Genomic DNA, 22417 nt, shown 5'->3' with positions numbered 1-22417 from the left:
TATTTTAATACAACTTTTTATTTATATTATTTTATTTTTAAATAGAGTTTTTTTTTTTTTTTTTTTTTTCTTCTTTTTTTTTATTATAATTATTTATATATATTTTTTTTAAAAAAAAAAAAGTTTTTATTATTATTATTATTATTTTTATTGTTGTTTTAATTTTTTTTATTTAATATGGTAATAGTAAAAATTAAATAGTTATATTAATATTTATTTATTTTTAAAATGACATTAGTATATGAAAAATCATCATTTGTATTAATAATGGCGCAGATAGCGGAGGCACAAAATATTATGACTAGATCAACTAGTAGCAATGATTTATTATCAACATCAGCTGGTTCACCACCATCACCAACTTCAGCAGCAATATTATTATCTTCATCACCATCACCAACAATAACAATAGCATCATTACCATCAGGTTTAAATATAGTTTCAAATCCAAATGGTAATCCAGCAATCAATGTTGTACTATTGAATGTTAATTTGAATAAAGAGGAGGAGAAGATGACATTAGGGCAATTACTTGCATGTTTTCCAGAGGTACCTTCAAATATACCCATTCAATTAAACCCAAATCAACATAAACTTAGACGCGATACAATAGTTTCTCAACCAGTTATAACCTCAAAACAATCCTCTCTATTTGAAACATCAAAACAATCCAATATTCCATTATCAGCCTCTGTTACAAATTTACAAACTTTAAATAAGGAGAAAGAAAATTATAATCTATTAAATAGTAGTACCAATAGTTTACATTCTTTAATAATAACTCCACCAACTAGTAATAATACAAGTTCAAATAATTTTGTTGGTGGAAATATAATTAATAGTAGTTCAGAGGATTCAATTTTACCACCACCGCATATAATAACAACCACCACCACCACCACTACCTCATTACCACCAAGATCACCAATGCCATTACCATCATCAAATTGCATTAATATACCAAATAATATCAATATACCTGATAATATAAGTGAATCTTCAACATGTTCATTAAGTAGTAATGCCTCAAATAATTATCCACAATCACCACCAAAATATAATAATTTTGAAATCAATCAAAATAATAACAATAGTATATCTTTATCAAAGAGTCAAAGTTTAGATAATATATTAACTAATAGTAATAATAATAATAACAATGAAATTACAATTTCAAGTAATATACCAATACCATTACCACCACAATCATCATCACCGCCACCAACCAGAAATAATCAATCGTCACCATCACCGTCATCACCACAACAACAAAATATAATGCCAACTCCACCATCAACATCATTAACACCACCACAATCTCCAACTTTATCACCATCATCATCAACTCATTCAACACCAACACAAACAACAACAACAATTAAATTACCACCATCATCACCACCTTCAACAATTTCACAAAATAATGCAAGAAAAACTCAAATACCTACAACTACCACCACTACTACCACCACAACCACCACCACCAGTACTACATCCACCACATCACCAAACCCTGTTGTAAATAATAAAAATTTAAATACTCCTTCAAGTTCTTTTTCACCAACAAAACGTTTAACTATTGCATTTGGTAGTTTAACTAGAAGTAGTAATACACCACCACCTGAATCTTCAATTGTACCAATTAGATGGGAAATTAATTTAAATCAAATTAAAATAGCATCAACATCAACATCAAATACAAATACTGTATCATCACAAAATTTAATAAATTCATCCAATACAAATAATAATAATAATAATAATAATAATAATAATAATAATAATAATAATAATAATAATAATAATAATAATAATAATAATAATAATAATAGCGGAAATAATAATAATAATAATAATAATAACAATAATAATAATAATCAATTATATGAACAATATTATAAATTATGTAAAGGTGAATTTCAACAAAATACATCATTGTACAATAAAACTTTTAATCAACTTTTAGATGTTGATATTAATACAAGTTTATCATTATTGGATAAATGTTATGATTCAATATTAAAGAGTAATGGTATTGGATTATTATCATCAAAGGATCAATATTTATCAACACAATCAAAAGAGAAAGATCCAAATCGTGTTAAATCACTTTTATCAGTTGTAAAGAATGCAGTTTCCGAAGATATATTAAATGTTAAACCATCAAAAACCATGCTTTATTTTAGTAACTTTGGAAAGACCATTCCAATTAATCTAGAGGTTATCGATGAATGTATCCTAAACAATTTCTCAAGTAAAAAAGTGAAATTCAAAGTATTAATGGGTCCACCATCTAAAACTCATACTATAAACGTCTCGGAGAAGGAGGGTTTCATTGGGAAGAAGTCATCGATAACTCTAAACTTTTCATTGATATTGAAATCAAGTATAAAATTAAGACGTGTCGTTATCATTGAAATCGAAGGTGGTGTAAGATACTTTATATTGGTGCAAGTGGAAAGCAATAAAACAGCATTCGGTCAACCAATTGAGGATTCAGAGTTGGTCGAGGATAATACCTCATTCGGCCCAATGTTAGTTCCAAGGGCTTTGGTCATTTTGAAGCAAGCTTTCTTTGGCTGTAATGCTCATCTCACCGAATCAATCTTTCGTTTACCACCTGCCAATGATTCAGAATATAATATAGTAAAAGATAGAGTCAATAGAGAAGCAATCGGTACAACTGAACCTCATTGTATAGCCACTTTAATTAAAGTTTTCTTTAGAGAATTACCAAATCTACTATTGAATGATATCGATCCAGAAATATTTTTAAATTTTAAACCAACCGCTCAATCTGCTGATACCGCTTCTTCAGCTGCCACTGCAAACAGTAGTAGTAGTGGTAGTGGCAATGGTAATTCATCTCCCAATAATGATGATCCTACAATGGATCCGGTTTTCATTGTAAATTTAATCGAAGAGAAAAGGAGATCCACATTTTTATGGTTGGTTGACCTTTTGGCAGAAGTTACAAAATTTGAATCTTCAAATAAAATGAATAGTAAAAGTTTATCAATTATATTTTCTCCAAATCTTTATTTTGCTCCTTCAATTTGTTCTGCTGAAAATTCATTTGCAATCTCTGGTAAAGTTGTTAGTTTTATTTTAGAATTAATTCAATTTAATAAATCTTTATAAAATAAATAAAATAAATAAATAAATAATATAAAAAATAATATAAAAAAAAAAAAAAAAAAAAAAAAAATTAAAAATATAAACAAATAATAAAAATATCTAAAAAAAAACCATTATTATTTTAATAATGATAATAATGATAATAATATAATAAAAAAAATCAAAATAATTTTTTTTTTTTTTTAAAAAAAATCATAATTCCATTCAATAAAAAAAATCTAGTGTTATTTCATTAAATCAATGAAAAATATTCAAAGATAAAAAAAAAAAAAAAAAAAAAATGATATTATCCAAGTTTTCCAAAAAAAAAAAAAAAAAAAAAAAAAAGAAGAGATTAGATTTTTTAATTTTTTTATTTTTCATCAAAAAAAAAACTGATTATCCCAGATTACCAATTTTTTATTTTTTTTTTTTATTTGAAAAAAAAATTAAAAAATACCTTCTGTGAATTAGTGTCAAAAAAAAAATCAACAAACTTTTTTTTTTTTTTTTTTTTTTTTTTTTGTTTTTTTTTTTCCAATTTTAATCAAACACCACTCAAACAAAATAAATAATTATGAGTATAGATATTTAAAAAAAATGGATAATTCAAAATTATTTTTTACAATATATAGAAATAAATTTATTAGATCTATAATATGGAAATTTGTTAAACAAATTATAGAAAATAAAAAAAATCTTGTTGAAGGTGATAGTAAATTAACATTTTCAAGGAAATATAAAGATATTCATCAAGTTGTATGGATTGTAAATCATAACCATTTAGGATTATTAAAAAGTAAATTAGAAAACAATGAATATCTTTCATTTGATTCAGATTCATTCAATTATTCAATATTATTAAAAGTTATTGATGAATGTACATTTGATTTACTCTATAATAGATATCGTGATGAGTTTAAAAATTTCTCAGATTCATTAATTGCAACATCAATTAGATATGGAAATACTGGTGCATTAAAAGTATTATTAAAAGATAAAGAGTTATATGAATTACATAATATTAGCAATTCAGCATTAATAAATAAAATCAATAATAGTAAATTTAAAATCAATGGTACAACTTCAGATATAAATGAAAAAATATTTAAGATTAAAATGATAGATTTGGCAATTAGATCTGGTAAAACTGAAACAATTGATTTCTTACTTCAATTCTTGGAAGAAAAACAAAAACAACTTGATGAAATTGATTCAAAAAAAGAAATTGATCCTGATAGATTCCCATTATCAAAATCATCTGTAAAACAATTAGTTTCTGAAACTAATAATGAAATTAAATCAGTTTATGATTATAGTAATAGTAGCAGTAGTAATGGTAATGGTGATATTGAACCAACTAAAATTAGTATTGAAAAGAAGTCGTTGATTGAATTACATTTTACAGAGAAAGATTTATTATCAAATTGTTTTAAAGCACCATTTAATCAAATTAAAACTACAATTCAATATTTATTTTTTCAAAATAATAGACTACCATTTAGTATTGAAAATATATCATTAGAATATTATCCAACTTGTTTAGTTAAATTTTTAGATGCATTCAATATGACAAATTTTAAACAATTAACCTTCTTTTTAGAGAATAATTTAATAAAATATGATAAAAATGATTTTATAGAATTGGTAAATTCTTTTAGTTTCTTTTCAAATGATATCAATCCATCGATTGCATTTGATTATTTACAAAAGTTTACATATATATATGAAAATTATTATTGTTTAGAGAATAAATATATTGAAAATTGTGAACCATTACATCATTCATTACAATTTATATCATCACTTGTCAATTCAATTAATGATCCTTTAATAATTGAAAATTTATTAAAAACAACACATACTGTTAAAATTGATTTTTTAAAAAAGGATCAACCTCTTGAAATTAATGGGTCTGAACCTAAAACTTGGTGTACTTATGATATGTCAACAAGAGCATCTTTTATTGCAAAAAATCATAGAAACAATAATAATATTAATATTAAAAATAATAATAATAATAATAATGATAAAGATAAAACTAATAATAATGTAAATAATGTTGAAAATAGTATAAATGAAGAGAATGATGGAAATAATAATAATAATACTAATGATTTTAATAATCAAGAATTTTTAATTATTAATATTAATAATGATGATAATTATAAAATTATTAATTTTAATAATATCAAAATTGAAAATAGAGTGATGAATAGAATTATAACAATTTATATGTATAGTTTCTTCTATCCATTAATATTTTTATTTCAACAAGCAAAGATTGATATTACAGTTAATAAATTTTTAATATTAAAGAATGATTTATCAATTTTATCAGAAGCAAATTCAATAATTAATAAATTTAAAAAAGTGGAAAAAGTAACTTTAAAATATATTGCATTTAAAGAGATCTTTATATCATCTTTAGAGACTGCTAATATTGAACCATTGAAAGAAATAGCAGCAATTAGTAAAACAGTAAAGGATGAAAGTTATATTAAAGAATATGCAAGTTTATTTACTTTACCAACTGATTTTAAGATGTTTAAATATTTAAATGGTGGTGGTGGTGGCAATAGTTTAGATACATTAGATTTTAAAAAAAATTATTTAAATGAATTTCTTTCTTTAACAAAGAATGATTCATTCTTGGTTAAATTTCAAACTTCATTATTGTTTTGTTGGTTATCACATGAAGATTTAGAAGAAACTTCATTTCAATTATTGGAATTTTTAAAACCAAAAATAACTTCAAATAATATTGCAAATAAAACTGATCCTAAAACTTCAATTCCCTATAGAGCAGTTTCATCTGGAAATCATTTGTTAACAGAGTTTTGTTTATTGAATTCCCATTACTTTACAACTCAACAGTTACTTTTCTTGGCTGCAATAAATGGTAAACATCATAATATTATGAGCCTTTTATGTAAACATCAAGTGACTGCTGATGAATTTTCATTTTCAAGAGCCGTAGAATTAAATGATCTAACTGCTATAATGATACTAGTTGAAAATAAAACTCCATTTAGAGCTCAAGATTTATATGTTTCTGCACAACATATTGAAAATCCTGATATTTTCAGATTCCTAGTAATGAATGTACCAATTATTGATGAATCAACAGGTGAACAAACTACAAAATATTTAGATCTAATTAATTTCGCAGCAAAGAATAATAAAATTATAATGGATATTTTAAAAGAGAATAGTTTGGCATTTGAAAGTGGTGTTTTTGGTGATGTTGATAGTTTAGAAAATGGTTACCATAATTATAATTTAGTACTTGAAAATTATAATAAATTAAATACAGTTCAAATGTTTAGACAAAATAAATTAGATAAAATTATTAATTTCCTACTTGATTATAGTACTGGTGGTGGTGGTGTAGATGAAAATATTGAATATGGCAAACAAGTATTACTAAGACATACAAAATTACTTGGCGAAGCAATTGATTTTAATCAAATGGATTTCCTTTATCAATTACTTGATATATTTTATAAATCAAAAGTATTTAAAAAAAACCACACTTCTGATTTAACCAATGAAGAATTTAATAACTTTGTAATTCATTGTGCAAAAAGTAATCATTACCATGTTTTAAATTATCTTTTCAAAAATCTTCAATTAAAATTATTTGTGAATGGATTTTCAAGTGTTTTCTCTCAATTATCACTCAATCATAATTATTTATCAAAGGATATTATTCAATTATTATTTGATTGGAGTGTTTGGAGTGGTGGTTGTACTATGTCAACAATATATGATGACCTTTTAAGCATGTTGATTGAATCTGTTAGATTACAAAAATTTAGTTTATTCAAATTTATTAATGAAAACTTTTTAAAATTTAATTCTATAACAATGCCAAAACAAATCATTAAAATTGTTAAACAACATCAAAATCCAAATGTAAATTTTAGGAATTACTTATTATTTGAAAAAAATGAAAATGGTGAAACATTAATTGATATTTCATCATTCGAATCATATGTTGTTGTTGAAAATATTAAATTAAATATTCCAGAACCAAAAGTTGTAACAATAATTGAAAGATTAAAATATAAATTAAGTAGATTAGATATTTTCCATATTTTTACAAGTAAATATCTCAACTAAAAATAAAGAATAATTAAATAAAGATATTTTAATATAAATAAATCTTTTTTTTATTTTGTATTTTGTATTTTTAATTAAATCTTTTTAAATTATTTAATCTTTGTTCTCTTTCTCTTTTAATTCTTTCTTCTTCTAATTCCAATTCTTTTTTTAATTTTTCACGTTCTCTTTGTCTTTCTTCAGTTCTTTTTCTTCTACTTTCTTCTTCTCTTTTTTCTTCTTCCTCTTCTTGCAATTTTCTTTCTAATCTTTGTTTTTCTCTTTCTTGAATCTTTTTCTTTTTTAATTCTTCTTCTAATTTCTCTGCTTCCTCTTGCAGTCTTTTTCTTTCTTCACGTTTCTTTTTATATTCTTCAAGGCTACTAATTGTTGATTTAGTTGTCATTGTTTGTTCAAATAATGGTGGAGAAAATGATGAAACTGAGAAACTAGTTGATGTACTACTATTATTACTATTTGTATTAGCAGCTAATAATGGTGAATTTTGATTTGAATTTGTAGAATTTGATGATGTTGATGATATTCTTGGTGAATCTGAATAATTATTTAAAAGAATACAATTTGATTGTTGTTGTTGTTGATTCTCTAATTCAATTTCTCTTTGAATTTCCAATTCTCTTAGTTTCTTTAATTGTAAAATATTATTTTCATCTTCATCAGGGTCAACAACATGTAAATTTACAGAAAGTGTATTATTTTCAAAAGAAGTAGATTTCTTTAATTGATGTTCTCTTAATTTATCTTCAAATTCTTTAGTTAAATCTTTATCTTCAACAATATGTTCAAGTTCAGTATCATTAATTTTATATGTATATTTTTGATCCTTTAATTGTTTCTCTTTTACTCTTTTATCTCTTTCTAATAAAAGTTGTACTTGTTCTTTTTTAAATTGTAATTCACGTTCTTCTTTTAATTTTTTTCTAGTTTCTCTTTCTGCTTCAATACGAAGTTCTTCTTCTTTTAATTCTTTATCTCTTTGTTCTTTTCTCTTTTGTCTTTCCTCTTGTCTTTTTAGTCTTTCCTTTTCTTCTTCCTCAAGTTGTTGTTTTAATCTTTGTTCTCTTTCTAATTTCTTTTGTTTAATTTCTTCTTGAACTCTTTCATATTCAATCTCCTCAACTGTTGGTTGTTTAGTAAGAAGAGGAATTTGTTGTTGAGTTTGTTGTTGTTGTTGTTGTTGATGATTAATTTCTTGTTGTTGTTGATTAATTTCTTGTTGTTTTAGTTCTATAAATTGTAATTGTTTTTGAGATAATTCTTTTTCAATTTGTAATTCTTTCTTTTCTTTATCTAATTTTTTCTTTTCACATTGAAGATCAAGTTTTTCCATTTTCAATATTTCTTTTTCTTTTTGAATTTTTAATTCGTGAGAGAGTCTTTCTTGTTCTTCTAATTTTTTATCAACCAATGCTTTTTCTTTCTTTCTATTCTCTTCAATAATTTTGGCCAATCTTTTCTCTTCACGTTTCTTTTCATCTTTTTCTTTTAATTCCAATTCTAATTTTTCACGTTCTAAACGAGCAGTTTCAAATTTCTCTTTACGTTCTTTTTCCTTTTCTTTACGTAGCGTTTCTAATCTTTCATATTCCAATCTCTCTTTTTCAAGTCTTTCTTTACGTTCACGTTCTAAACGTTCTTTAATTTGTAATCTCTCTTGACGATCTTTTTCATCTTTCTCTTCTCTCTCTTTTCTTTCTTTTTCAAGTCTTTCTTTACGTTCACGATCTAAACGTTCCTTGAGTTGTAATCTTTCTTGACGATCTTTTTCTTCTTTTTCTTCCCTTTCTTTTCTTTCTTTTTCTAATTTCTCTTTACGTTCTAAACGTTCCTTAAGTTGTCTTTCTTGACGTTCTTTTTCTTCTTTTTCTTCTTTTTCTTTTGCTAAACGAAGTTGATTTTCTCTTTCTTCCTTTTCAATTTTTTCTTTTTCCAAACGCTCTTTTCTTTCTCTCTCAAATCTTTCATTTTCCAATCTTTCATTTTCAATTCTCTCTTGACGTTCTTTTTCAAATCTTTCATTTTCCAATCTTTCTTTTTCCAATTTTTCTTTTTTCAATCTTTCATTTTCCAATCTTTCATTTTCCAATCTGGTTTGTTCTCTATCTCTTTTCTCTTTTTCTATTCTTTCAAATTCTTTTCTTTCTCTCTCTACTCTTGCCTGACGTTCTTTTTCCAATCTTTCAGATTCTAATCTTTCTTTTTCTAATCTAGCTTGTTCTCTTTCTTTACGCTCTCTATCTAATCTTTCCTTTTCTTGTTTTTCTCTTTCAACTCTTGTTGCATTCAATCTTTCACGTTCCTCTACCAATAGTCTTTCTTTTTCTTCTTGAGCCAATCTTTCCTTTTCCAACATTTTTTGTTGATGAATTTGAATTTGAGTTTGTTGTGGTTGTTGTTGATGATATTCTCTCTTTTTTTCACGTTCTAATTTTTCTTGATCTCTTTTCAATTGTTCTTCTTTTTCTCTCTTTTCTCTTGATTGTAATTCCAATTTAATATTATTAAATAATTTATTTCCACTTACCTTTAAAACTTGTGGCGATGTTTCAGAATTATCATTGTTGTTTTGTGAATCAATTTCAAAGTTTTGTTCAAATCTTTTTGATAATCTTTGAACTGAATTTGAAGAAGGTGAAGGAGAAGGTGAAGATGATGGTGAATAATCAGACATCATTGAAGATAATGATGATGTAGAAGATGACAAATATGATGATGATGATGATGATGAAGATGAAATAGGTGGTGATGGATCACTACTAAAAGATGATCCACCAGATGTTGAAAATTTCTTTGAAACTTTATCTAATTCATCTTTAATAATTCTTTCTTGTTCATCTGATGTTTTTGAATATTTCTTTTCATTTTCATTATTATTATTATTATTAATATTATTATTTTTAAATGAACCACTATTATTTAATTGATTTTTTGGAATTACAATTGGTGATGATTTATTTTGTGTAGTTGAATTTGTTTTATTTCCACTAATATTACTATTATTTGTTCCTTTTGCAAGTGGTGAATAACCTTTTAATTGTGATTGAATAAATGCCTGTTTACCACATGAATCACTTTTTAAAAGAAAATTGGGAAATTAGAAATTTAAAAAATATGATTTTAAATTATAAATCTTAAAAGACTTACCAATATGGTTTTCTATTAATTGACAAAAATTTACCAGATGGAAAAGATCTTTTGCAACCTGAACAAAGGAAACATTGTGGATGATATGAATTTCCAAATGCTTCATATGTTTTACCTTCACAAAATTCGCCACATGCAACACATTTTGGATTTTTGGGTGCTTCACCAGCACTGTTGACAATCATTTTTTTTTTTTTTCTTTTTTTTTTTTTAGTGGATTTACCCTTTTTTTTTTTTTTTTTTTTTTTTTTTTTTATTTGAACAATTATAAATTGATTTATTATTTTACTTTTATTATTATTATCCTATAAAATTTTATAATTAAAATTATTTACTATTTTGTTTTTTTAAAAAAATAAAATATATTACGTAATGTGATAAAAAAAAAAAAATAAAAAATAAAAGAACAAAAAAAAAAAAAAAGGATAATTAAATTTTAATTTTATAATGTCATAACAAATGTAATTTTTTTTTTTTTTTTTTTTTTTTTTTTTTTTTTAAATTTGGTATATGGAGTATTATTATGTGTTGATTTTAATATATTTAAATGATTGGGTGATGATAAAAATTCAATTAGTATTAGTGGAATAATAATTTTAATAACCAAACAATTAAAATCCTAAAATATTGTTTTTAATTTACTTTTTAGTTGAAACTTACAATTTATTGTGCGTGTGTTAATATGCATAAACCTTTAAAATTTAAATAATTTTCCAATTTGATGATGATTATTAAATATATACAGAGAAAGTGGGGTTGGTGAATTTAAATATTACAAAAAAAAAAAATATATAAATATATATATATTTTATATTTTATATATTTTATATATTTTATTTATTTGGTTTTTTTAATTGTTAATGTTGCATAGTCTTTTTTTTTTTTATATAAAAAAAAAAATTCCACTTCTTTGTATAATGATGTTGTGTATAATGAATAGTGGGTTAAAAAAAAAATAAAAATAAAAATAAAAAATTATTTTTATAAAAAAAAAAATTAAAATAAATAAATAAATAAATATATAAAAAAAAAAAATTAAATAAATAATAAATAATAAATGGTGGTGTTGATATGATTTAAAAATGTAAAATGAAAATTAAATTATTATAACCAATTTGAACAATAATTTTTTTTTTTTTTTTTTTTTTTTTTTTTTTTTTTTTTTTTTTTTTTTTTTTTTTTTTTTTTCTTTTTTTTTTTTAAGATAATTAAATTGGATGGTTGAAAAAAAAAAAAAAAAAGGGGCGATTAAAAAAATATCTACTTAATTTTTTTTTTGTTGAAACATTTTTATTTTTATAATTTTCGTTGAAACATTTTTATTTTTATATTACTATTATTTTAATTGATGTTGATGACAATTATAAAAATACTTTATTATTATTATTATTATTATTCCATTTTTAAAATTAGTTGGTCAACCAATCAGGTTTATACCTCTTGTTATATGGTACTTCTAAATTAAATAATTCAATAAATTGTTGATCCAAAACTCTTACTTTACTTCCAGCAAATCTTCTATATTCATCAAATATATATGTGTATGACCATTTTTGAAGTTTTCTTAAACATCCAACTAAACAACCTGTTCTATGCTATAATAATATAAATAAAATAAAGTGTGTGTGTGTGGGTGTGAGTGTGAAGGTGATAATGTGGGCACAAAATTATGAAAATATGTTAATGAGTGATGATTATTAATAAAAAAAGATGATGAGATAATAAACAAAATATATAAATTAAATATATTTTGTAAACTTACTTTTCCTTTATTGCAATGAATTAAGATTGGATGATTTCTCACATCCAATAAATCTACCAATGCATCTCTAATATATTCATCTGGAATATCTACAAATGGTTCCTATGATTATTTAATTTTATTAATTATTATTATTATGAAAACATTTGAAAATAATAATAATAATAATAAATAATAAATAATAAACATACTTTATTACCAACGATTCTATAATGTAATAATTTGATACCATGTTTTCTAATGAAATTTGTATTTGATTCACTGTATTCTTCGGGGCAAAGGTATAGAATTGATTTCAACCCTAACTTTTTTAAAAATGGGTGATTCTTTTTATTTGGATAACCACTTCTATAGACACCTCTTGATACCATTGAAAAATTTAATGGTGGTATAAATAATGGATCTTCTTTAGTCTCTAAATCGTCATTAAAATCCTCTGTGTCTGACATTTTATTTATTTTTTTAATATTTATAAAAAAAATAAAAAAAAAAAAAAAATAAAAAAAAATTGAAAATAAAAAAAAAAAAAAAAAATTGAAAAAAAAAATAAATTAAAAAAATAAAAAATTTATTATATTAATATAAATATGTTCAAAAGGAAATGATAAACCTAAAAAAATAAATAATAATAATAAAACACCTTTTAATTTAAATTGTTTGTATTAGAATTATGCTAATATCTTTTTTGTTTTAAAATTATTTTTATTTTTATTTTTATTTATTCATTTTGTGAAATTCTTTGAAATTTTAATAAAGTTTAAAAATAAAATTAAAAAATAGTTTTTTTTTTTATTTTTTTATTTATTTTTTTTTTTAATTTTAATTTTTATTTTTTTATTTTTTTTTTATTCTCTTATTTTTTAATTTTTTTTTTTTTTTTTATTAAATCATTTAACCACACATGTAGAAGTATATATAAACGCATAACTAAATAAATAAAACAAAATGAGAATTGTTGTACAACGTAAAGTTAACGGTAATAATAATAATAATAATAATAACAATAATAATAATATAAATAATAATAATATAAATAATAATATAAATAATAATAATAATAATAATAATAGTAGCCATAATAATAATAACAATAACCATAACCCAACGCATAATAATAGTAACAACAATATTATTCGTAACAATGATAATTTAATAAATACAACAACTACAACCACAACAACAACAACCTCAAACAATGTAAATAATAATATAAACAATGTAAATAATAATATAAACAACAGCAACGGAAATAATAATGTAAATAATATAAATAATAGTAATAATACCAAGAAAAAGAAATCCTCATCACCAAACTCTTCAACTTATATATCAAACAACAACAACAACAACAACAACAATAATAATAATAAGAATAACAGAGAAATAAGAAATCATCGTAACAACCATTCAGATGAAGAGAATAGTGCAGATGAATATGAATCTAATAGCTATAGACACCATACAAAGAAAAGAGATTCTACGAATTTAAATAGTGGTGGAATAAGTAATAGTGGTGGTGGCGGTAATGGTAATATTAATATTAATAATAATATACCATTTAATGATGAAAAAACATTTGAAGAGAATTTAAAAAAGAGTAAAGGATTTATTGTCAGAAAGATGAAACAAGATGGAAATTGTTTGTTTAGGTCAGTAGCCGATCAAATTTATGGTGACCAAGAGATGCACAATACTGTAAGAGAGAAATGTATGGACTATATGGAGGCGGAACGTGATCACTTTTCTCAATTTATTACAGAAGACTTTGCAGACTATATAGCAAGAAAAAGAACCGACAAAGTATTTGGAAATAACACTGAAATGCAAGCTATGGCTGAACTTTTCAATAGACCAATTGAAGTATATAGTAAAACAATTGACCCTATCAACATTTTTCATGGTTCTTATAAAGGAAACTATCCAATTCGTTTAAGTTACCTTCATGGAAATCATTATGATAGTATTTATGATTTGAATAATCCTTCAGTTGGTGTTGGTTTAGGTTTTGCCGATTTTCATCCAGGTGCTGCTGACAAATCCCAAATGGAAACTGCTATAAAAACTTCAGAATTTGATCTAATAGATCAACAAATTTATGATGAATCATTATTAGAAACTGATTGGAAAGAGACAGAATTAGAAATTGAAGAAGCTGTTTTAGCTGCATCAAGAGCTGAATATTTTGAACAGCTATTTAAACAAAAACAACAGCAACAACAACAAGAGCAAAATCAACAAACTACAACTACTACAACTACTACTACCACAAATAATAATAATAATAATAATAATAATAATAATAATAATAATAATAATAATAATAATAATAATAATAATAATAATAATAATAACCATTTTAACTACTTTGGCGGTAGTAATAGTACTAGTAATAACAATAATAGTGGCTTCCATAGATTTAACAATAACTTCAATTTTAGTAGCAACAATAACAATACCACCACCACCACCAATAATAATAATAATAATAATAATAATAATGATAATAATAATAATAATAATAATAATATAAACAATAATAAGTTCAACTGTTTCAAATAATTACATTCATTTTATTTTTGAAATCTTATTAAATAAAATTTCCTTTTTTCTTTTTTATATACAAAATTGGTAAATAGATCCAATTTCCATTTTTGAGATTTATTTATTTTATTTTATTTTATTTTATTATTTTGTTAATCTTTTTTTTTTTTTTTTCCCAGTTTTACTTAAAATTTTTTATTTTTTTTTAATATTTATTTTTTATTATTACTAACAAAAAAAAAAAAAAAAAATTATTATAGTTATAAAGAAATGATGGATAATACATCACAATTATTGGCTATTGGGTCAGGAATTATTTTAGCAGTTGTTTCATATATTTTAATAGATTATTTTGGTAAGAAATTACATTTTAAACAAAGATTTTTCAATATATTTTGGTAAGTTTAAATAATTATTTAAAAAAAAAAAAAAAAAAAAAAAAAACCAAATTTGAAATTAATAATAAATTACAATTTTTTTAAAGGGGATTTATATTAGGACCAATAATTGAAAATAAATTAAAAACAACAAAAGAAAAATTATTTTCAGAAGCAAATGGAAAAGTATTAGAAATTGGTAGTGGAACTGGTTCAACTTTTAAATATTTAAATTTTGAAAATATATCAACATTAATATCAATTGAACCAAATCCATTTATGTTTAATGAATTAGAGAAACAATCATTAAAATATGTTAGAATTGATGATAAAAATAAAAAAGATAAAGAAGGTTCAAATGATAATGATAATGATATTGATAATGATGAAATAAATAATAATAATAATATTAATAATAATAATAATATAAACTCAAATAGAATTAAAATACTTTCGAAATCAATTGAAATGTCAATAAATGATAAAGATATTGAATATTTATCATTTGATACTATTATTTGTAGTTTGGTTTTATGTTCAATAAAAGATGAAAAGGAAATTATAGATAATCTAATTAGATTATTAAAGCCAGGTGGTAAATTATTATTTATTGAACATATAGCATCTGAAAAATATCATTGGAGAATATTTCAAAATATAATTAATCCATTTTGGTCATTAATTGGCGATAATTGTAAACTAACTAAAAAAACTGACAAATTAATTAAATCAATTAAAGGTTGGGAAAAAGTTACAATTTCAAATATTTTTACCCCTTTACCATTTAATTTTATTCAAGGAATAGCAATCAAAGAATTATAAAAAATAATAATAATAATAAAAATATATATATATATACATATACATATCTCATAAATATCTATTATAGTTAAAAATAAATAAATAAAAATAGATTTAAAAACAGTTGAACTAATTTTTTTATTTTTTTATTTTTTTATTTTTATTTTTTTATTTTTTTATTTTTATTTTTATTTTTTTATTTTTTTTAAATTAAAAAATTAATTATTCAATTTAATCAAAAAATTTTTTTTTTTTTTTTTTTTTCTTTTTTGATAAAAATAAAAAAAAACAAAAAAAAACATAAAAGATGAATATATTATCAAAACAATCAACACCAACCCTAATAGCTGGTGGTGTTGTCTCAACAATTGTATTATACCATTTAATTGATTACTATGGATCAAAATATCATCTAAAACAAAGATTTTTTAATAATTTTTGGTATGTTTTTTTTTTCTATGAATATATTATATAATTTATTTTTAAAATATAGATTTATAAATACTAACAAATTAAATAAACAAATAAATAATTTATTATTTATTATTATTTTTTTTTTTTTTAGGGGATATTTAGGACCATTAGTTGATAAGAAATTAAGTAGATTTAAAAAAGAATTATTTTCAGAAGCATATGGAAGAGTCTTAGATGTTGGTAGTGGTGTTGGTCCAACTTTTAAATATTTAAATAATGATAATATTCAACAGGGCAGTGATAATAAGAGATCACCAATTACTCAAGTTGTTTCAATTGAACCAAATCCATTTATGCAACAAGAATTAATTGAATCTGCTAATAAAGCATCACATAAATTTGATATTAAAATCTTACCAAAAACTATAGAACAAGCATATAATGATGGTGATTTAGAGAATGGTACTTTTGATACTATAATTTGTAACCTTGTCCTATGTTCAATACCTGACCAAGATAAAGTATTGATTGATATTCAAAATCTCTTAAAACCAGGTGGCAAATTTTTATTCATTGAACATGTTTGTTCTGATAAATTCCTAAATAGATGGTTTGAACATTTAATTAATCCACTTTGGTCATTAATTGGTGATGGTTGTGAATTAGATCGTATCACCGATGAAAAGATTAAACATATGACTGGATGGGAAAAAGTTTCAATTAGTCAAATTAAAATTAAACAACCATTTAAACATATTTATGGTATTGCAATTAAAGAATCATCATCATCATCTTCTGTAACAAAATAAATAATTTAAAAAAAATAAATAAATTAAAAATTAAAAATTAATTATTACTATTATTATTATTATTATTATTATTATTATTATTATTAATTATTATTATTAAAATATAGTTTTTTTTATTTTTTTTATTATTTAATTAAAAAATTTAGTTTTAATTGAAGCACCAATATTTGTTGAAACTTTTGATAATTTTTCAAATAATTCAGTTTGAATTTTATCACCAACTTTAAAACCTTTAAGATCCATAATTTTTTGGAAATCTGCATTTGTAGAATCTGGGAATAAATCTTTAAATGTTTCAACGAGATGATCTTGAGAGCAACCAATAACTTTGAGTAGATTTTCAGCCTTTGCAAATTCTTTATTCAATAATTTTGTGTAACGACTATTGCTACGGCCATCTTTAACTTTATTTGGTAAATCTAATAGTACAGTTTTAATGGTAGTAATATCCAATAGGATACCTTGTGAACCAATTTCAGAGATACCACGACATTTATAGATTGATTGAGGAATACGTAAACCAAATGAAGAAGCAAACAAATCGCAAAAGTATCTAAAATGTTCAGGTGACAACCAAGCCACTTCTAATTGAGATGAATCTGAAATAATTTGAACTACTTCATTGACATATGGTGAATTATCACCAACGTATTGATAACGTTCGCCCCATTCCATACGAGTCATCGATTGGAGATGTGGGTCGAGTTTAGCTTCGATACCACTTACCAATGCTTTAACACCCTTTGCAATGATACTTGAGAAGTCGTTTTGAATATCTTTTAAATCGATTGACTCTTTATACTTTTCATCGATAATCTTCTTGAAACCATCAGTCATTTGACCAGATGTTTTTCTACAAAATTCGGCGGTATTAATAATGAGACAAATAGTTTTATCCTCTTGAACATCATGTGCTCTACCAACGTCTGTATGAATTTTGCCAGAGATTATATTGGCATATTGGGTTAAATACTTTCTAAATAGATGATAAAGGTTAAAGAATGGCTCACCCTTTGTGAGTTCAGCACAACGATTTCTAACCTTTATGAAATGGAATACTAAATCTGTACAACTTGTTAAGATCTTATTGGCTTCCTCATCTGATAATGTCCATTTCTCTTCTGCCATAACTTTCTCCAATACTTCACCAATTAATTTATCCTCTTCATTTATATACAAATCCATATATGGATCAAAGGATGATGATATAATTCCTTTAAATCTTTCATAGGATTTTGGTATTTCAATTGGTTGTTGTTGTTGTTGTTGTTGTTTATTAACGTCTTTACCTTGTTGTTGCTGTTGTTGTAATTGTTGTTGTTGTAATTTCTCTTCTTCTCTTTTTCTATCCTTTTCAACTCTAGCTTCCCATCTCCTTCTAATTGCATCCTCACTATTACCTTTATTATTATTATTACTATTATTTTCACCATCAACTTGATTTTCACCATTATCATCATCTGAATCATCTTGATCTGAATCATCTGAATTATTTTCACTTTCATTACTTGGTGTTGATGACATCTTTTAAAATATAATACACATTAGTATACCTTTTTTAATTTATTAAATAAAATAAAAATAAAATAAAACTTACAGTTGGTGATGATAATTTTTGATTATTTTGAGCAAATAATTCATAAAGTTTATTTTCAAAAGTTAAAGTTTTCTTTAATGCTTTAATTAATTGTGGTACTTCAATTGAATTTTTATTAATTAATAAAACCTCTGATAGATCTAAACGAGTGAGAATACAAAACTCATAACTGATTTGTTCTTCCATACACCATTCTGGTGGGAATACTAAAGCGTACTCTTCACGAAATATTTTAATTTGTCTTGACCACCAACCAAATCTTCTATCTGTACTATCCAATGTATAACTCTCTGATTGACTACCAAATGCTTTCTTATAACTCGATAATTGTGAACCACAAAACCATCTTAAAAAATCCTTTTTAACTTCACTACCTAATGCATCGATAACATAACATGAACTTTTCCATCTATTCTCTTCATTTGGTTTAATTTGATTACTCGTATATGGTACATACTGATTGAAATCCTCATAAATTTGATCTTTAACTCTTGATCTAATATTATCCAATTCTTTATTTAATGCATAAATTTTTGGTGATTCTCTATAATCTTTAAATCCTTCTGCAAATTGTGCTGTTGCTTCTAATAATTTTGCAACTGTACCATATTGTTTTTTATCAACCATCTCTTTTAATTGTTCAACACCCATAACTTTTAATAAAAAAAAAAAAAAATAAATAAATAAATAATAATTAAAAAGATTAGTTATATGTATATCTCTACCACTAATACTAATACTACTACTAGTAGTAGTACCATTACTAGTAACTTACCCATCATATGTAATCTTTTTAAAGTTGTAATTGCAGTTGTTAAATTTTTTTTAGCATAATCTAAAGATTTAATATCTTTACAAATTTCAGTTACCATTTGTTCAGATTGATTTGCTTTTGATTTAATATCAGTGATTTTAGTTAACAATTCATTAATTGATCTTTTAGCATTCTCTAAATCTTCTTTACCTTTACCACCACTAATACTTTGTAATCTAACTTCTTGAATGATCTCTTCATCGATTTTTATAATTTTTAATTTTAATCTATTCATAAAATTATCTAATCTTGTTAATGATTGTTCATTTGAGAAATTATCATTAATATATGCTACTGGATTAAAATCATGTTTATCGAAATCTCTATCTGTCACTGGTACAATATCTCTAATTGCTGCTTGTAACTCTGGTGAAAACATATCATTTGTCCATTCCGTAACACTTCCATCAATTGATGGTAATGCTGACATTCTTTTTTTTTTTTTTTTTATATATATATATAAATATTATAAAAAATATATATATGAATAAAAAAAAGATTATTTAATTAATTTTGAAAAAAAAAAAATATAAAATAAAAAAAAAAAAAAATTGAAAACTTTTTTTTTTTTTTTTTTTTTGACCAGTCTTAATTTAAACCTAAAAACCAAAAAAAAAAATTTTAAAATAAAATTGAAAATAATTTTTTTTTTTTTTTTTTTTTCCCATAATTTTTATTTTAAATAGTTTTATATTTAAATAATTATTGTGATCATATTAATTTTTTTTTGACGAGTGGTCTTAAAGCCATAAACGGGAAGTGATGTACCACAGGTTCTGTGTCAAATATAACTTCACCACTTATTTTTGAGAGGTTATCGTTTTTGATTGTGTCATTGCCGCTCAAGAATAAATTTCCCATCTCAAAGTATGGAGTCTTTTTTGGGTTTCCCAAATATCGATTCGTTTTTCAACTTTTTAATGTTGTTAAATTTTACTTTTTGTGGGAGACAAATAAATAAATTAATATCTCTTTTAAACAAAAAAATAATAAAAGAATTTATAACCAAATATAAAAATATATATTCATTTTTTAATAATTTTTAATAATGTATTACTAATTTATTTAATCATTTCTTTTTTTAAAACAATAAAATAAAATTATTGACATAAAAAAGTTTTTATCCACAGTAAAATAATATCGAGATAAATTAAAAAATTGTTAATAAAATCTAAAAATAAAATCTAAAAATACAAATTTATTTGTTTTTTATTTCATTTGATAAAAACCAAATCTGTATTTTAATTGAGGGGTAAAAGTGTAATTATTCAAAAAAAAAAAAAAAAAAAATGGTGTGGTAAATATTTTTTACTATTTCAGTAATGTTTATTGGCTAATTTTCATAACCCGGCAATAAATTAAAAAATAACTTTTTTTTTTTCTATGGAATAAATCAAACTAACCTATAATTATAATTTTAATATCGTCCAACACCCTAATCTCCTACCAGGAAATACCAAATTTTCTCCTTGATATCAATGTTAACATTTTGGTGTTTTTTTTTTTTTTTTTCACCTGCTTGTGAACTTGAACCAATTTATTAGTACAAGGTATTGTTTAATATGGTTAATATTAAAATAAAAAGACGAATAGGAACTTATTAAAATTATAATGAAAAAGAAAAAAAAAAAAAAAATAATTTAACCCATTACTATTATAAAGACCATATGTTCATTATTTTACATTTATTCCTTTTTAAAATTTTATTTTATTTTATTTTATTTTATTTTTTTTTTTTTTTATTATTTTTTTTTAAAATCATAAAATGGTTAAAAAAAAATAAAAAAAAAACAATAAAAAATATGAAATTATGAATTGTAAAAATTTATATATATATGCTATAGGTTATATATATTTGGATATCACTGGGATCTAAAATATTAATTTTTTAAAAAAAAAAAATATATTTTTTTAAATTTTTCCCTTTTAGGGATTTGTTTTAAAATAAAAAAATTTGTTTTATTTTTAATTTTTTTTTTTTTTTTTATTTTTATTTTTTTTTTTTTTTAAGCTTTATTATAAATATACATCACCCTTTTTAAACAGTTTTTTTTTTTTTCTCTTCTTTTAATTGTTGATAAAAAAAGTTTTTTGTTTGGCATTAATTCAAGGTTTACAAGAAAAAAAATCAAAAAAAAAAAAAAAAAAAAACCATAGAAAAAAAAAAATTAAGAAAAGAAATTTCTTTTGTATATAGAACATACACTATATACAAGTAATTAATAAAAAAAGGTAATTGATATCTTTTTATTAACAAATTTCTTTTTATTTTTTTTTTTAATTAATTTTTTTTTTTTTTTTTTTTTTTTTTTTTTGACAGCGAAACAATATTATCATAAATTTTGAAATTGATTTCCCTGTTTTGTTAGTTTTTTTTTTTTTTATTTATTTATTTTTTTTTTTTATTATTTTTTTAATTTAAAAACAAAATATACTGGTAAATGGTATAATCGAAAATTCCACATGGCACAACCTATTGTCAAAAATTCATCCCCTGATTTTTTTATTTTTTTTTTTTGATAAGTTTGTTTTTACATGCAACAGTTACCCCTGATATGGGGAATTTAAATTTCAATTTTTTTAAATTTAATTTTTTTAATTTTCTTTTTTTTTTTTTTTTATAAAATTTTTGTGTATAAAAAAAAAAAAAAAAAAAAAATTTGATATCATAAAAAAAAAAAAAAATAATAATTTAATATAATTTCTTTTAATTATAAAATAATGTAAAGTTTTAATAATATCTTCATTTCTTTTTTTTTTTTTTTTTTTTATTTTATTTATTTCTTTCTTTCATTCATTCTTTTTTTTTTTTTTTTATTTTTTTTTTAAGGTTAATTAAAAAAAAAAAAAAAAAAAAAGTAATCGATATCAATTATTAAATATCAAAAAAAAAAAAAAAAAAAAAAAAAAATTTAT

General features: G+C 22.3%; 8 protein-coding genes across 8 annotated transcripts; 5 read left to right on the top strand and 3 right to left on the bottom strand.

Annotated features, from left to right (window-relative positions):
* Positions 1-228: 228 nt before the first annotated feature.
* gacK (RhoGAP domain-containing protein) lies at positions 229-3141 on the top strand (the record flags this gene model as incomplete). Its single annotated transcript, XM_632909.1, has 1 exon — positions 229-3141. One exon carries the CDS (start codon positions 229-231, stop codon positions 3139-3141), a length of 2913 nt encoding a protein of 970 aa, XP_638001.1.
* A 576-nt stretch (positions 3142-3717) lies between these two features.
* On the top strand, positions 3718-7242 carry DDB_G0285913 (hypothetical protein; the record flags this gene model as incomplete). The annotated part of the gene is made up of 1 exon (XM_632908.1): positions 3718-7242. One exon carries the CDS (start codon positions 3718-3720, stop codon positions 7240-7242), a length of 3525 nt encoding a protein of 1174 aa, XP_638000.1.
* A 70-nt stretch (positions 7243-7312) lies between these two features.
* On the bottom strand, positions 7313-10571 carry DDB_G0285911 (LIM-type zinc finger-containing protein; the record flags this gene model as incomplete). Its single annotated transcript, XM_632907.1, has 2 exons — positions 7313-10313; positions 10387-10571. The coding sequence occupies 2 exons, from the start codon at positions 10569-10571 to the stop codon at positions 7313-7315; spliced, it is 3186 nt and encodes a 1061-aa protein (XP_637999.1).
* A 1224-nt stretch (positions 10572-11795) lies between these two features.
* On the bottom strand, positions 11796-12597 carry DDB_G0285909 (hypothetical protein; the record flags this gene model as incomplete). The annotated part of the gene is made up of 3 exons (XM_632906.1): positions 11796-11981; positions 12149-12250; positions 12340-12597. 3 exons carry the CDS (start codon positions 12595-12597, stop codon positions 11796-11798), a joined length of 546 nt encoding a protein of 181 aa, XP_637998.1.
* Positions 12598-13093: 496 nt separating this feature from the next.
* On the top strand, positions 13094-14707 carry DDB_G0285907 (OTU domain containin protein; the record flags this gene model as incomplete). The annotated part of the gene is made up of 1 exon (XM_632905.1): positions 13094-14707. One exon carries the CDS (start codon positions 13094-13096, stop codon positions 14705-14707), a length of 1614 nt encoding a protein of 537 aa, XP_637997.1.
* Positions 14708-14959: 252 nt separating this feature from the next.
* DDB_G0285905 (hypothetical protein) lies at positions 14960-15888 on the top strand (the record flags this gene model as incomplete). The annotated part of the gene is made up of 2 exons (XM_632904.1): positions 14960-15087; positions 15174-15888. The coding sequence occupies 2 exons, from the start codon at positions 14960-14962 to the stop codon at positions 15886-15888; spliced, it is 843 nt and encodes a 280-aa protein (XP_637996.1).
* Positions 15889-16174: 286 nt separating this feature from the next.
* Positions 16175-17090, top strand: DDB_G0285903 (hypothetical protein; the record flags this gene model as incomplete). Its single annotated transcript, XM_632903.1, has 2 exons — positions 16175-16308; positions 16433-17090. The coding sequence occupies 2 exons, from the start codon at positions 16175-16177 to the stop codon at positions 17088-17090; spliced, it is 792 nt and encodes a 263-aa protein (XP_637995.1).
* A 129-nt stretch (positions 17091-17219) lies between these two features.
* Positions 17220-19931, bottom strand: DDB_G0285901 (Vps53-like domain-containing protein; the record flags this gene model as incomplete). Its single annotated transcript, XM_632902.1, has 3 exons — positions 17220-18614; positions 18688-19340; positions 19463-19931. The coding sequence occupies 3 exons, from the start codon at positions 19929-19931 to the stop codon at positions 17220-17222; spliced, it is 2517 nt and encodes an 838-aa protein (XP_637994.1).
* Positions 19932-22417: the final 2486 nt, after the last annotated feature.

This window comes from Dictyostelium discoideum, assembly GCF_000004695.1.
Source record: "Dictyostelium discoideum AX4 chromosome 4 chromosome, whole genome shotgun sequence".
Lineage (NCBI taxonomy): Eukaryota > Evosea > Eumycetozoa > Dictyosteliales > Dictyosteliaceae > Dictyostelium > Dictyostelium discoideum.
The sequence above is the reverse complement of the archived record's forward strand: the minus strand, read 5'-3'. Positions and strand labels throughout refer to the sequence as shown.